General features: G+C 38.7%; 2 protein-coding genes across 2 annotated transcripts; both read left to right on the top strand.

Annotated features, from left to right (window-relative positions):
* Positions 1-90: 90 nt before the first annotated feature.
* On the top strand, positions 91-5,124 carry LOC118273284 (enhancer of mRNA-decapping protein 4-like). Its single transcript, XM_035590182.2, has 8 exons — positions 91-459; positions 957-1,092; positions 1,594-1,747; positions 2,151-2,316; positions 3,172-3,319; positions 3,785-3,962; positions 4,364-4,587; positions 4,809-5,124. The coding sequence occupies exons 1-8, from the start codon at positions 147-149 to the stop codon at positions 4,987-4,989; spliced, it is 1,500 nt and encodes a 499-aa protein (XP_035446075.2). The 5' UTR covers positions 91-146; the 3' UTR covers positions 4,990-5,124.
* A 1,802-nt stretch (positions 5,125-6,926) lies between these two features.
* On the top strand, positions 6,927-16,637 carry LOC118273583 (reticulocalbin-2). Its single transcript, XM_035590631.2, has 7 exons — positions 6,927-7,231; positions 7,416-7,563; positions 9,619-9,769; positions 10,069-10,146; positions 10,499-10,619; positions 13,205-13,328; positions 14,481-16,637. The coding sequence occupies exons 1-7, from the start codon at positions 7,042-7,044 to the stop codon at positions 14,647-14,649; spliced, it is 981 nt and encodes a 326-aa protein (XP_035446524.1). The 5' UTR covers positions 6,927-7,041; the 3' UTR covers positions 14,650-16,637.
* Positions 16,638-17,183: the final 546 nt, after the last annotated feature.

A 17,183-nucleotide genomic window follows, 5' to 3' on the forward strand; every position in this document is an offset into this window, starting at 1 on the left:
AAGTTGTAATGGCTCAACTAAAAGAAACCACGAACAAACGAGGGTGTATCGAAAAAAATTCGTCAAACAAAAATCAACATACCTACAATGTACTATCAAATCTCATTACACAACACAAATAACATTGTGTACCACCTAGTACCATCATGGAACAGAACCAACTTCAAAATAACATCACCGAGCGACCTGAACGTCGAAGGTGTCAGTCCCTAAACTCATTAACTAGTGAAGACAATGGCATAGACCTGATGATATACAAACCAGAGCCAGTTCATCGTACTTATAGTGACTCTTCAGTGGAGTGCATGCATTGTGATCATGGGCGGCTGATGGACAGCGGCATATCTGACTCAATGCGATGTGATCATCATGGGCGTATTATAGAGAATGGCATATCAGATCGCATGATCGATAATGATATGTTAGTGGTGATGGAGCAGAAAATTGACCGGTTGAGTGGTGAGTTTTGATAAATTTTACTATTGGCTCATAATAAAGTAAGTAAAGTAATTCTATTACTTTCATGTTGGTTTAAACCTAGAGAACTCCCAAAGCAGGTACCCCTTTTTTATGAAACACGCCGGTAAACGAGCAGACGTTTCACCTGATGGTAAGCAATCGCCGCCGCCCATGGACACTTGAAACACCAGAGGCGTTACAAGTGCGTTGCCGGCTTTTTGGGGGTTAGGAAATTAAGGGTTGTTGTTCGGGAATCGAAGATTGGGAAGGGGGGAATTGGGCCTCCGGTAACCTCACTCACACAACGCAAGCGTTGTTTCACGTCGGTTTTCTGTGAGGCCGTGGCATCAATCCGGTCGAGCCGGCCCATTCGTGCCGAAGCATGGCTCGCTCATACTTAAATACCTCATACACACCATGACAAAAAATTTGGAATTAGCATCTAACTACAACAGTATATACAATGTCAAGTGCTAAAAAAGCTGTCACACTACCAGATATGTTCCTGGAGCAATGCCGGCTGCTGACCACCATGAAGGAAGAGATCCGCAACTCCAAGCTGTTGCTCGAGAAGACAGAACTCGCCCACAACCAAATATTTGTCGATATACTCAAGAAAGCCATCGCACAAAGGTAGGTTACCTACATGATTAAAAATGCACTGACTCGCTTGTTTCACAGTGTATCTGGGATCGAACCTCGCAAAGAACCTATTGACTCTTTGATTGAGTTAAAATAAACAGAACTGAGGAGCAAGCGATCTCGGGACAGATTACTTATAAGTTATTGTAGCTAATATAGGTAGGTAGGCTCTAGACAGACGGGCTGCATTTCAACTGCAATCCAACTGCAAATTGCAGTTTAAGGGCAGTTTGAATGCAGTTGACACGACTGCAATAGGACTGCAAATCAAACGTGCAGTCCGATTGCAGTTGAATTGCAGTCGGTGTGCAGTTCACATAATATTGGGCTGCACGGTTGGCTTGCCGTAGGCTATGCCTTAGGCAAAAGACTCACTAGCCTTTTATTACACGGAATTCATGGATACCTTTAACTGGAAGATAATACTTATGCGGACCTCTTCCTTCTCCTCATAAGAACAAGTTCTCTATCACTTTATACCTTTACCTATAGAGTTGGAGCGGTGAGCCTCGAGGAGTGTAACAAAGATGACGAGAGCGCGGTGAACAGCCGCGCCAAGACCTTGCTGGATGCCATCGAGGCCAGGAAGGAGATGTCTCTGGACAGCGAGATCAGAGCCAGCCTTATTAAATTTCTGCAGAGTGAGGTATCAGACTAGTTACTTAGCTTATTCAACAGCTACAATAAAACAAAGTGCACGTGCTTTTTTTCTTTTTGGTGGCCATGGACACCCACAACGATGTCGTAGTGGCGCTGATCGCTAAACACGAGTTGATTCGTCAACCAGTCTGCCCCCGATTTCATAATATTTTTTTTATCAAGAAGCTGTTACTTTACGGTTATTCAATCTTCTCCGTAATACCAGAATGTCTGGTCTTGAGACGGCACTGTTAGCACAAAACTGGGTAATGTCAAGGGCACGGACTCGGGTCCGTGTAGATTAATTTATATTTAAGAAAACTGGGTATTGTGTAACGTGTCGTAAACTGTCATGGAATCGATTCCCACAATTACTCATATGACTTGAAGTTATCAGCCTTTTATTACAGGAGTTGAAAGAACAGATGGTGCGGGCCACGGCGGAGTCAGTCCGTGGTCTGATAGGAGGCTGCTTCAGCCGAGACATGTCCAAGCTGTACCTGCCCGTCCTCGAGAGGTCGCATCGCCGCCTCATCGCGCATATCCATATGATAGTCGAACAGGCGTTTATTGAGCGTGAGTCTGTGATTTAAAAAAAACTTAACTTACCTAAAAATTCGTGTCCTTTTCTAGATCAGTAAAATTTAGGTCTATCTGTAGTACGAGTTTGCTTTACGTTGAACGATAACGAAACGGAAACGCGTTCTGCGCTCTGATTGGCTGGTTCAATCGCGCCGGTCAATTAGAGCGCCAATCGTGCTCTCGTTTCGATTACCTTGAACGTAAAGCAAACTCATACTAAAGGTTCAGGTACACCTAAATGTTTGACGCATTATCATACCTCTACTGCCGTTTTCATCAACGCTATCATTAATCATCAGCTCGTAACTCTGGTGAGTCCAGGAGTCCACTGTTGGACATTAGACAACCCTCTACGTAAGAACTAAGAAGGTTTCCACGCTTGAAAACTGATTTTGCGTTGGTTTATTTACAACAGGCGCCGGCGCTACGGTGCCTTATCACAATCGGTCTATCGCAGTTTATGCACTTTTAACCCACGTCATTTTACGATATTGCAAAATGCTTTGGTTACCGAGCGAGTTTGTTGCTCCATACAGCTTTGCGTAGAAACCTTGAAAATTATGATCCTTTTGTCATACACACTTGTTTTTTTTTAAATGTTGCCCCACACTAGTGTTTTCTCCTGTGTCAGACCCGAAACAACAATTTGTGGATCACCACAAAGAGTTGGTCCGTGAAGGAATCGGGAATCGAACCCGTACTGAACCCTACCCATAGCACGGCAGCCAGTTGCCCAGCCACCGCGCCAACCGTGCAGTCAAATTGTTTGTCGAACCCAATAATTTCTTAACAAACGAAGCATTACGATGTAATGTGTAATTAATTTTGTTATAACTTTGACGGCTCCAGTGGAAGACAGGTCGTCATCGCTGTTCAAGTCGGTATACAAGACGTCTGGAGCCCTGCGCCGCGCGCTGGAGCGCCACCAATGTCTGCTGGAGGCCACCTCTAACCCTAGACACAACATGATCAACACACTGCAGTGTACCGTCGAGGAGTATGTTAATATTTTTATTTATTTAATCATACATACGTGGACTTTACTTAATACCAACTCTCCGAATCATCAGCAGAATTATTCTGTTAGTAGATTTTAATGTTATTAGCAGTCCTTTAACATTCATCCTGTCTTCAGAACCACTACAGTTTATCGATGTAGGACCAGGAATTGATCTCGCGACATGTTGAGCAGTAGTCACGATTTTGTTGTCCAATCAATCACCATTCGAGTGATTTCTTTTTACATTTGATGGGTCCACGTTTGGCCGCTATCTCGCCTGATGGTAAGTTATGATGCGGCCAACGATCGAGCACGTCTGCCCATAAGCAACCTATTCACTCGGGCTTTGAAGACAACCAGGTTATACCCATCAGGAAACACAGACTCCGGCAAATTTCAATTTCAATTTGACCTTAGGGTTGCAATCTTACAAAAACGAATTTATGCACATTTTCCTTACAGACTACTTCAAAAAGAATTGAAGGATTGGCGAGTGAAGGTGACGGACTTGTTGTCCAGCCACTTCCACTCGGAGCCACTGGAGAGTAGCGTGTCTGATGGACTTCCAGACTCCGTGGACTTCGAGCCCATCACGCCACCACAACCGGCTGGCCAAGACGTATCGGTCGTCGATCAGTTGGTAAGAAATGACAGAAAAAATAATATCAGTCTACTACAGTGGTGCTGATTTTATTATAACTTTCGTGAGACATACACACACACACAACGTCACGCCTTTTTTTTATCCCCGAAGGGGTAGGCAGAGGTGCACATTACGGCACGTAATGCCGCTATTCAATGTACACCCACTTTTCACCATTTCGTGAGACATACTATATTAATTATTATGTTATCGGCTTACTCACGTAACTGTTTGACGAGGAACTCGACTAGTTTCACGCCATGCTAGAGGCTCATATTCATGAGCGAGCATTCCGCGACACACGACGCGGCGAATGTCGCGCTGCTACTGGCGACTCGAGTTTACAGTGGTGCTAGCATAGTTGACAGATTTTTTAGTTATTTTACTTTTTTTAATAGATGCAAGCAGCGCTAGTTAATAAACTGATTGAAGATGGTGATGTGAACGGTTCGTTCGAGCGAGCACTGTCTGCCGGTGACCTGTCCCTGGTGATGGTGGCCTGCCGCGCCGTGGACCCTGGCCAGGTGTTCGCAGCACCCTGCAGTCTGAAGCAGCATGTCCTGATGTCTCTGGTGCAGCAACTAGCCACTGATATGTTGCACGAAACTCAGCTCAAATGCAGGTAAAGATTAGAAACTTTTTATGGAATAAGGGCCAAACGAGCAGACGGGTCACCTGATGGTAAGCAATCAGCGTCACCCATGGACATCCGCATTTGGTTTAAGAATACTACATTTGAAATATGGAGAAAACCTCAATATTACGATTACCTTGTTTATTCTCGTTGCACAGGTGAACATCGTTTAACTAGAGAGACGAGTTAATAATGAATTATTTTTCCAGATTCTTAGAAGATGCAATAATAAACTTGGATATGGGCAACCAGGACACGCGCACTCATCTGCCGCTCGTGGTCGGCGAGGTTCGGAAGCATTTGTCCAAGTTCCTGGTGGCATACCCCAACCATATTGCTAGCAGACGAATCACGATGATCGTGATGGCAGCCAACAATTTATTGAAATAAACGGCGACGTGATGTCACGTCACATCTCGATGTTTTGTCAGCCAATCTCCAGTCTGACATTCTTTGCCTAATTACCGTAACCACTGTTTTCATTGGTTTGACTTACACACATTATCAGTACATATTTCTGAGCGATTGGCACGGTCGCTGGCTGCCACTAACTGTGTAGCGGGTTCGATTCCCGCATGAAGAAACTCTTTGTGTGATGCACAATTTGTTGTTTCGGATCTGGGTGTGAGGTGCGTCTGAACTTGCATGTTTGTAAACGCATCCTTGACACAGGAGATGAAAAATATTGAATTCGAAAATCTCTGATTTTTTTTTCATCATGAAACTGGAGAATGACCTTTACTACCTATTCTCATTTTAGGGCATCAGGCTTATATTTTTCGGTACAAGCGTGTTAGAGATTTTTTAAGCTTATGAGGAAGGCAATTTGTTACGGTCATTATGGCAAATAACGTCAAACTGTGGAATGGCAGACCTACGTAAATGTAATATTTCGCTGTATAACCCGCCTTTATCATCCCTTTAGGGAGTAAAAGATGTGTTGTTATGTGGCAATGAAACGTTATTATTGAAATAAAATTACTCTCGATTACTCTTGAGTAGACGAATCACCGATACCCATGACACCAGAGGAGTTACTAGTGCGTTGCCAGGTAAGGATTGGGTTTAGGTCAAGACAAAGACATTAAAACCCAGGCTATTGCCATTAGAAACGGTTACCTAACTAAACAGTTTTAAAGACTTCCTCAAGTGTCTAGCTACTTAGGTAGGAAGTCTAAGTTTTTAAGAGTAAAATGTGAAGTTGTGAACTACTTAAGTATCCGTACTTATTCTTTGTATTATTATTTTGTAAACAAAAATAAATATCTCAAGATAAATTGTTATTTCTTTTTTATTCCGCACGCATATCAGTTTATGTATTTCGCCCTGGGTGAGGCGGAAGGGAGTGTAAGACTCTTAATGACTAAAAACCACCCCGTCCCTACTCCTGATTTTCGAGCCGGAGCTCCGGAAAACCCGCTAGATAGTCCGAAGCTCTGGCATTGGTATATGCGTGCGGGTTTAACTATAAGCTAAACTCTAAACACTGTCTTTTAATGGCTAGTTAACCCAGTCCTTAGCATTTGTATTTTATACAAAATTGTTACTAAGGAATACTTTAAGTTAGGTAGGTATTCATTAAATCTCTCCGAGTGTGGCAATGAGTCGGCTAAACCACTGTAATATTACTTATTCAGTATTCTAGTATTCCGAGTTACAATCACGTCACGACATACTTAGGTAGTATAAAACAAAGTCGCTTTCTCTGTCCCTATACAAAGGGAGATCCCTTTTATGCTTAGGTAAAATTTAAAACTTTGTAACGGATTTTGATGATGTTTTTTTTAATAGGTACCTATGTAGTGATTCAAGAGTAAGATTTATATGTAGGTATAATACATGCATAATATATCACCATTGCACCCATGCGAAGCTGGGACGGGTCGCTAGTAAGTACTGTCTAGATAATATCATCGTGGCTAAACTATCGGCAATGGATATCAATATCACACTGTTCATATTTCGAAACGTGACAGAACATTGGTATGTCGGATAATAAACACCCATGAAATCTGAGTATGGCATTATTAATGTGCATTCAATAGATCATGGATCTTTTCATTCGTCACCTCCCAAGGCCATCAGCATTCCCGACCCAAAACGCTCTGTCTGTACCCCGATTATTACATAGCGATTGCCAACTATTACATAGACTTTAATGGTCAAATTATAATTGTAGTAATTAGATTGTTTCTAGAAAAGTTGTTCAATTAGAATACAAATTAAAAACACAGTTATTGTAATTTACAGGTTACAAGTTTATTTAAAAGAACTTTTTTATAACGAATGTCTAATGGCAACACCGTCACAGTCAAAGTGTCATGTAATAATCAAAATTGTGATATTTCTTTGGCTCCGTCAATGTTATTTTTGAAAATAAACAATATAATGAAATTTGAATAATAATAAGACGAAGATAAAATTGTAGCAGAGTGCATTAAAATGGCTTTAAAATACTTATTGTGTGTTCTTTTGACTTACAACATGTCGTTGTATTGTGGCTCGGCGGCGGTGCACGGGCACAGCATCGACAACCTGGAGCGGGAGACGGACGGGAGCTTCCGAGCGAGGGACTACGAGCACTACGGCGACTCCGGACACAACTCGGAGTTCGACCACGAGGCCATTCTGGGTACCATTACTTATTTACTGCTTTTTTGTGACGTCGACCGGCCGCTGGCTCGTAAGGTTTTGCAACAACTTGCTCAGTTGATAAGAAATGCGATAGCAGTCGGCGCGTGCCGAGATGTCGGTTAGGAACACTTTGTTTATTTTGGTGCCGCTAGTTCTGGCCCTAATGTACTACATTTCTATAGGCAGCGTGCGCGAGGCGGAGGAGTTCGACAAGCTGAGCCCCGATGAGTCGAAGCGGCGGCTCGGGCTGCTGCTGCCCAAAATGGACTTGAATGGAGACGAGCACATAGACCGGCTGGAACTTAAAAAGTGGATCTTAAAATCTTTCCTGTAAGTTATTTTCTCTTTTCTAATCTTAATCTTGTACTCTTATTAGGTTAATATAACCTTTTTTTTGCATCTGCATGAATAAGATGAATAAAACTATATTTAGTTTATTACCTTATTAGGATACTTACAGACCGAATACTGCACCAATTAATAACAATATTGTAAAGTCAGTCATATTGTGAATGGTTATTGTCTAATTAATCACTGTGTATAAGAGTATTAAAAGCACTACTAATTATAATCAAAATCTACAATTGGACACTAAACAGTTTGTTTATGTCTCGATAATTGGTTTGATTGAGTACATATTATGGATCATAAACATTATAATTATTAAACCTACTTATTAATATAAACTGGAACAGGTATTTCTCAATACTATTTCTGTAAAAAAATAAAATTAATTTCAAATTGACGTCATTGAAACAGTGTGTAAATATATCAGAGTTTGATCAGCTGAATATACAGTTACATGGACAAATTCTTTTGTAGATTATTGTAGACTAAATAGTAGTTAAGTTTGCTAACCATTTTAATTTATTGAGAACAGAATTGGTAATTTATTACCCAAGTTTTATTGTTTGAAAATGTTCCATTATATCATGAAGTTACTTAAACAGCAATTGCTAATTTTTTTGGTACATTGCTACTATGCATGCATGTACTGAATAATTGGATATCATATTTAATATCTATTTATATTGTATTGTATTCACCCCCTAATATCATATGAACTTAACTCACAATAGGAAATATTATTGGCTCAATTAAAAGTCATAAATAATCCAATGAATTTTTATTTAAAACTAGCTGAGCCGACAAACTTCGTACTGCCTCAAATATATTTTTCTAACCTTTTAAACCTTCCCTAGACTTCTATAAATAATTCAAAACCAAAATTAGCCAAATTGGTCCAGCCGTTCTCGAGTTTTAGCGAGACTAGATTTTTAGATGTAGTGATTAAAGGCTCACCCTTTATTACATAGGACTTATAACATATGTATACAAATGGTGAAAATTGGGTGGGTACAGTGGCATTACGTGCCGTAATGTGCACCTCTGCCTACACCTTCGGGGATAAAAAGGCGTCACGATACAATACGAGATAAAGGAACAAAATAACCATCCCATTAAATTGCCTATCTAGACTATCTTGTATAAATATAAACATATTGAATGTGGAGTTCAATTGAAGTATGATGTTAGAATTTAATTCACACAGTAGAAAACTCGGGAAATGTCTAGTACAAAATGTATAAATATTTTCTTTGTGTACCTATCAATAAATATTTTAATTTCAATTTTAATTATGTCCATAGAAGTATGCACATAGTTTAATTATGTAGGTACATTGGTCATTAAAATTAAAGTGCTGAAACTAATTGAAATTCAGTATATGTCACCTTGAATTACTAATAATGCTATTTATATAGGTTTCAATTTATTTTACAAACATTTTAAGTTCAGGTTTAAGTTATTATTATTACTATTTTCATGCATTTGTGGTGGTATTGGTATTGTAGACTTGTAAAGTGATTACACACTTTGAGTGATTATACAGCTAAAGAAAATTATTGCTTTTTCTTCTATTAAAACTATAATGAAGAGTAATATTGGATTGCATTTCTGTAGTAGCATTATTTTAAGAAGATTTGTAATCATAAGGAACATTATATTTTAATTCACTCAATGGATAGTTGTGGGGTCAGTTATAATGTCAAGATTTAAGATTTCTTTATTTACATAAACATGTGTGTGTATATTCATAAAAAGTACATAAAGGATAAAGCCTCCTCCCCACTAGGACATCGCCGCGACATTGTTGAAACTGTTCCTTGTCGCACAGTCAACAATGTCGCCCGACATCGGCCGATGTCTCTGGGGACACATGTCGCTCAACAAAATAATGTTCCTAGTGTAGAAGAGGCTTAACGATAGTAAATTAAATACAGCCGTGTTTTCCACAATGTGATGAGCAAAATCGATAAAAGATAATTACTAAATATTTAAAATGACTAAATAGTTAAGATAAACATTTTCTTTCCCTTTCATCAGTAATTTGTCCCGGGAAGAGGCTCAGGAGCGCCTATTGGAAGCTGACGAGGACCGTGACGGTGCTGTGACGTGGAACGAGTACTTACATGATGCCTTCGGAGTGGAGTCTGAGGATGAAGTGGGCCCTGAGGATACGGGTGACTCTGGACTGGTATGTACACCTGGACTAATATAATAGAATATTATTATGGTAACTTTTTGCAGGTTTGATGGTTGAAATATCTTTGAATTTTTTTTTGGAATAGCAGATGTATCTCCTGATGGTAAGCAATCGCCGCCGCCCATGGACACTTGAAACACCAGAGGCGTTACATTGCCGGCCTTATGGGGGTTAGGAATTTAAGGGTTGTTGTGGAATTGGGGATTGGGAAGATTGGGAAGGGGGTAAAGCAAAATCATACTAAGGTTTTAAAAGTAGCAAGTTTTATTTAATCCTTGTTTTTGTTTCAGATATTACAAGAGGAGAAAGCGATGTGGGCTGTGGCAGACGCCAACGGTGATGGCAAGCTGGATCTCAACGAATTCCAAGTAAGTATATCACACTTTTTATTATATATTTTACTAGCGACCCGCAATGGTGATACATTTTTTTATTCGATATAAACTAATGCTTGACTACAATCCCACCTGATGGTAAGTAGTGATGTAATGGTGATACATTATGCATGTATTATAAATACAAACCTTCCTCTTGAATAACTCTATCTATTTAAAGAACGCATCAAAATCCGTTGCATAGTTTTAAAGATTTAAGTATACATAGGGACAGAAAAAGCGAGTTTGTTTTATAGCATGTAGTGATAAAGGGGTCAAAAATATGTCCTTGTCAAAGTGGTTAGCATCAACATTCCTTCTCTAAAATCATGTATCTCACACCCAGGTGTTCACAAACCCCGAGGAGCACAAGGAGATGCACCAGTTCCTCATCAACCAGACCCTCAGAGAGAAGGACCTCAACAAGGATGGCAGTATAGACTTCAACGAGTACATTGGAGAGAGAGGTAAGTTAATGTAGGAAAAGCTTGTTGTTTCTTTTATTTGCCTGTTTTTGTTTCTTTTACTAATAGCTTCGCCTGGCTCGTTGGTCGCAAGGATTCCGGGCATATTTTTATATATCAGAATGCAAATATGAGATTATGAGTCCCGATGTGACTTGAAATTAGTCGAACTTTTCTCGAATAGTTCATCTGAAGTAAGTTGTATATATCAATTTTTGTTTTTAGACTATTGACTTAGGGACTTTAATTCCTGAACTTACGTAAATTAGCGTCCAATAATTACGTAAAAGTTTACTCCCCTATTATGTAACATCTGATAATCTCTGCAACGTGTCAGTAACACTATCTAAACCAGACAATGGTCATAATATATGCACGGAACTTAATTAATCCAAGCGCAACCTTAACCTTAAATAGGATTAAAATTAGCTTGTTATAATTTTTTTATTTATAGGGTTACGAATTTTAACTCTATTGTGAAGTTGATAAGATGTACATTTAATTGCATACATATTTTTTGTATTGCGACGCCCACCTTTGAGGTCAAATGTCGGTATTCATAGTTTTTTTTGTAGTCTTTATTATTATATTCCATTTTTGTTAACGTTTATAAGTCTGTTGTCCACCAACGCGTTTACTGCCTGGAAGGCGAATTAGTTAGTTTATTTATTAGTTTTTAAATTTAATTCTTAGTATGTTACGACTGACTATAAAAATCTATTGCTATTCGTTAGTCTCGCTAAAACTCGAGAACAGCTGGGCCAATTTGGCAAATTTAGTCTTAAATTATTATTAATGGAAGTCTAGGGAAGGGTGAGAAAAAAATGTTTGAGGCGGTTCTAAGTTTGCGGGGCCAGTTAGTTTAAAATAAATAGTTTTGACTTTAACTTTACACATCAGAGATACTACTCATTCAAATGTTTACTCAACGACTATATAATATATAGCTGACTTAACTATCTTAATAAATAAACGCAGACGTACGTCGAAAACAAACAATATCTTTTGTTGTTTTAAAAAATAAAATAAACAAAGTAGTATTGTTCTTTGTTTGTACGCTACAACCTCATAAACAATACGTTGGACTGAATAAGTATCTATGAGCAATAATACAATCGATTTACTTCATTAGTTAGACGTAGCTTTTCTCCATTAATTTACTTGAGTAAACCATAATTTTTAGTTAATTTAGTATGTCTCACAATAGTTTTATAAAAACGTAAAAGGGATATCAATCTATAACTAGTTTCTAAGCTAGGGCTTCTCATGCAAAGAACAAACGAGCATTGTTCGCCAAGAAAAATAAAAGTAACTTTATATCACTCTCTATAGACTTCAGTTATCTCCGAAAATTCCGAAATGTATACATTTTTAGATAAAGCCGATGAGTGTGTTTGTTTGTCTAAACGCTCTTATCTCAGGAACTACTGCTCCTAATTGAATAATTATTTAGGTGTTGGATAGTCTTATGGGGGAAGTTTATAGGTTTTAAAACATCACGCTACGATCAAAAGGAAAACTGCGCGGAAGTAACTAGTTATACCATAAAAATCTTCTTTTATGATATGAATGAAAGACAAACCAATACACTATTCACGCGTTTATGTTATTTTATTGGTAAGGATAAAGCATAAACGCTAGTTTATTTATTTGTTTATTAATAAAACGTTGTCCCACACTATTATTTTCTCCTGTATCGTGGGTGCGTTTACAAACATACAAGTTCATATACACATCACATCCAGACCCGAAACAACAATTTGTGGATCACACAAAAGAAGTTGCTCCGTGCGGAAATCGAAACCGCTAAACTTTGCCCAGGCACCGCACCAAACGTGCAGTCGATTAATTTAAGTCGATAACTTTAATACAAATATTTCTTAATTTATTTATTTGTGACTGGTGACACATTAATTGTGCACTATGTACATATTATGATTTATTACGTTTCTTGCTACACTGACACACATTCAAATGACTGACACACATTAATTAGTCTCGCCAGTTGACACCGTTTTGATATGCACGAACTAATTGTTAATTGTCCCGATTTAGAACTAAGATCACACACGATGTAATTTAGGATACTGTTCGACAAGGTTACTTGAGTTCGACTATTTTCAATCCACGACAGGGGCTCATAGTCCGTAGTAATGATGTGACTTGTAACAATTACAAACATAGTAAACTAGCTTCTTCCATACGGTTTCACCCGCTGTTCTACTATTTAAATCGGACTAGTAGTTCCGGAGATTAGCGCGTTCAAACAAACTCTTCAGCTTTATCTATTAGTATGTAATCTGTACTATAGATTAATTAACCCTTTAACCGCCTGTGTCGCATATATGCGACATATATTTCCGTGTCCTTCCCGCTCATGTCATGAGAACATGCATGATTTTTTCATTCTATTCACACGATTGCTCCTCCTTATTTAGTGCAGGTATATTTTTTAGTCTTGTAGTTGCGTGGTAGGGGCACGGTCATTGATATTTAATTGGGCGGTTGTAAGAATTAAGTCATAGAAATTATGAATTATGCATACTTTTATTAAGCGAGGTAATAATTGTGATCGCTGTTGTCCACAGGTAACCAGCAGGACAAAGTATGGCTGATATCGGAGAAGGACAAGTTCGACAACGACCTGGACCTGAACAAGGACGGCATCATCGACCTGCAGGAGATACACAGCTGGATCATACCCGATAATGAGTGAGTCATCTTTATCTTGCATAGCACGTACAACTGACGGCCGATGAGGCACAGAATTCTCGAAAGGAAGCCACATTACCATCCCATAAGATGAACAGACGACCTGTCTAAGGTCATAGCTGCTAGATCCCTAGTACCAGTTTGCTTAACGTTTAAAATAAACGAAACGAGAGCGCGTTCGGCGCTCTGATTGGCCGGCTCAAATAAATCAACCAATCAGAGCGCCGAACGCGTTCTGGTTTTGATAGGAGGTCGCTTTCAACTGGCCTATCTGAAAGTCATTGGGGCAAGTCTATGTTCAGGAGTGGACGGCTTTTGTAGCTGACAGGATGATGATGCGCTGTATACCCCTCATCATCATCATTTGAAATCAACCAAAAGACTTCCTGTAATTCTTTCATATCTGCTGGATGGAAGCGACCTACTTGTACGAAATTATATTAATATTAGGGATTGTTATCGTTCTAAATTGTCACATTACATTCAGACGTCACGCGTCGTTACATTACATACATCTATATATCTTCGGTTCAAATGAAGTGTTACAAAGTAAAACTGTAAATCTTTTCTCTCCACATTCCTTATCGGTGCGAAAAAGAAATAATTTTCAAGTTTACAGCCATTTCTAATCGTACCATATCCGCACCAGATTAGTATGGTATGTTGTTATAGTTTTGTCCATTCTCATATCGCTACAATAATAGTTAGATTAGAATATATTATTATTATTACTCCTTTTAAGAATAAAAAGGCAAGAAATATAACATTCCTTAACCCGTCGTATGCTGAAGCACTGATCAGTGCGAGACACAATGTGTATTCTATTGTTGTCTCATATACCCGCTGACGAAAGGTTAAACTCCACGTGGGTTGGTCACAGGAGGGCTTAAAAAGTCCAGGTTTATTTATATTAGGACGTCAAATAATTATGAGTGGTGCATGAAGCAAGTACAAAGAGGAGATGCCATATAAATCCATTTTTGCACTGTGACACAAAATATTAAAAAAGTGTAGATAGTAGAGGTTATCTAGCGTCAGACATATCATCATCCTATCATCTATAAGACATCCACTGCTGAACTAGGCACCTCCCAATGACATCCAGATTAAGTTAAGCTATGAATTATTTACCCCTATTTATTCTCTCTTCAGTGAAATAGCGGACGAGGAAGTGGACCACCTGTTCGCATCGGCTGATGATGACCACGACGACCTGCTCTCCTTCGAGGAGATCCTGCAGCACCACGACGTGTTCGTGGGCAGCGAGGCCACGGACTACGGCAGCGACCTGATGGGGGAGCACTTCGATGACGAGCTCTGAAGACTTGGTCTGCTCTTCCTGTACTTGAGCGTTCGTGTGCGTTGAATATAGTTCATGTTTAAATTGGAAATAATTCTGGACCTAGTGTTTAATGGTGCTCCCACACAGCGGTTATATAACGTTATACAACAATGTGTAACAATAACATTTGTGTTTAAACAAATTATAACAGTGGTTGTAGAGTATGTTACATGCTGTTATAAATGTTACACAATGTTGTATAACGTTATATAACTGCTGTGTGGGAGCACCTTATTGCTTAAGGTAAGCGTCTACAGGCTCGCATCGCAATCAACGGATTTTAGTTTGTCTTGTATAGAAACTCATACAACTGCGTCCACTGATCCGCATCGTACGCACCGCATCATCAGTAATGCCTACATGTGATGCGTACTGATGACGTCATACGGAATGCGTACGATGCGGGCCTGTGGACGCTTACCTTTATTCGTGCTTTTTTATTGAGAGTGTTGTCTTTTGTTCGTAAATTCCACCTTAGTGTTTTGTTTTAGAGTCGTTTTTTGCAATAATTATTGTAATTGTCCAATGATTCAATCGTGACAAAAAATTTCACGTGACAACTATTTCGGCGATAGTATTACCATCCGTGAGTCAGAACATTTGAACATATCATATCTAAAGATGAACATTTATTCATAGATATATATCCTATCTAAATGCCAATTGACTATCGTAAATAGCATAAATTGCATCGTTATCATAACCAACTAAAAATGCTTTTATATGTCGATTACAAAGAAGAAAATCTCAGTATCAGAGTTATTTCTAGTTTAAACGTGAACTATATTCAAACCACGATGTTTCGAGTTTAAGGCCAGTTCTTACCAAGCGCGCTTGGGTCTAATTCTAAGGTTTTACAAATGGATGTCTACCGTGAGTAACGCGTCCAACTAATTTATTTACTAAGCAATAAGACTTCCCCATTCTTGAGGGGATGGGCGTAAAATATTCATTTGTATTTATATTAAAAAAAATCTAGTGATAAGTGTGCGTTTATCTTTTGAGCCCTTTTTCATAAAGACGCCATGGTCGCACGTCCAACCAACATAAACTATGCAGTCGTAAATTAATAGAAACATACAAACTTACACATGTGAACTATTCGAGAAAAGCTCAACCAGTTTCAGGTCACATCAGGACTCATATTAATGAGCTTGAAACTAAAAATCTGGAATAGTTCACGATAGTAAGTTGTATATTTCATATGTTAGTTATTAGTCGTATTCGTCTGGTGTCTAGTGTGTGTAAACAAATCAACTCTAGAGTTTGTTTTGGTGTCTCTATGTAGATACATCGGTGGTCGTACGATGATGGTACCAATGAAATAGGGCTCTTAAATTGTGACTTAAATAATTAAAATATTTTGTTCTATATCCGTGATTTGTCACTATATTCTACTAACTATATTTTAACCGTAAAACCAAATTAGATGAGACCACTTTATCGTAAATTTAAATGAATTGTAACACACTAAGATCTAATAAATTAAATTATTTATATTATTTATACACTATATTAATGTTTTAAACTACTTACGGCCTAATTTTAATGTTGTATTGTACTCGAATCTTACCTCATTCAGACCTGAAAATACACTATTTGTCTAATGTAAGTTCCCTCAAATAAAAACTGGCGGCAACTTAAAAACTACTTAATTACAAACTAGTTAAGGTTGTTATTAGTCCAAAGCACATTGTAAAATATGTAAAAATATCCAACATTTGTACAAAGATATTGAATAATATCAAATAGATAGGCTTTGATGTAATTTTGCACAAACCACACGATTTGTCATGTCATAGACTAGTCATAACATGTTAATATAATTTAAGATATTCATTAAATTGATGAACATTGTTGAAAATGTCATGCCATCGCCACCCCCGTGTCATGTGAGAGTATTAATTTAACACAAACAAATGTTTATTGTATTGTCAGAAAGTGCTTATTAAACAATGTTTATAATACTTCGTGTTTTATTTTCTATTTTGTAACATTTTTACTGCCAATGAATATTTATGACTGGGCTTTTTTCGGTTTTTCGAAAATTTCTCAGTAGTAGCACAGAGTCTAGAATTGTGCCCAATATATAGCGACAGGCTCACCCCCTATTAAAGTACCCATGTAGATGGGGCCTAGTAGGGCTGATGCCTAAGACTAAGAACTCACGGAGCGATTTCCGTAGAGTGCAGATATACATGTAAAAAATTAAAGCACATTTCACGACGCGGTTTACGCCCGCAGTCTGCGCGGTTGTTTGCGGGTCCCGCTGCACCGGCGGGCAGCTAGTAGAATCGCGCGGGCCGCGGTCACCCGCAGCCTCGGCGGGTTGCGCCCGCGCGCTCTGCGGTCGATTGGCGGGCGATCGCAGTGGAAATAATCCATAACGATCACTATCCTGAATCAAGGGATGCACCCAGAACCTTTTGGGTCATTTTTTTAATTCTTCTGTGAAGTAATAACGCAACAGCTCGTTTCTGATGTGTGTCCATGGCGGTCTGGACTTCAACTGA

This window comes from Spodoptera frugiperda, chromosome 1, assembly GCF_023101765.2.
Source record: "Spodoptera frugiperda isolate SF20-4 chromosome 1, AGI-APGP_CSIRO_Sfru_2.0, whole genome shotgun sequence".
NCBI lineage: Eukaryota > Metazoa > Arthropoda > Insecta > Lepidoptera > Noctuidae > Spodoptera > Spodoptera frugiperda.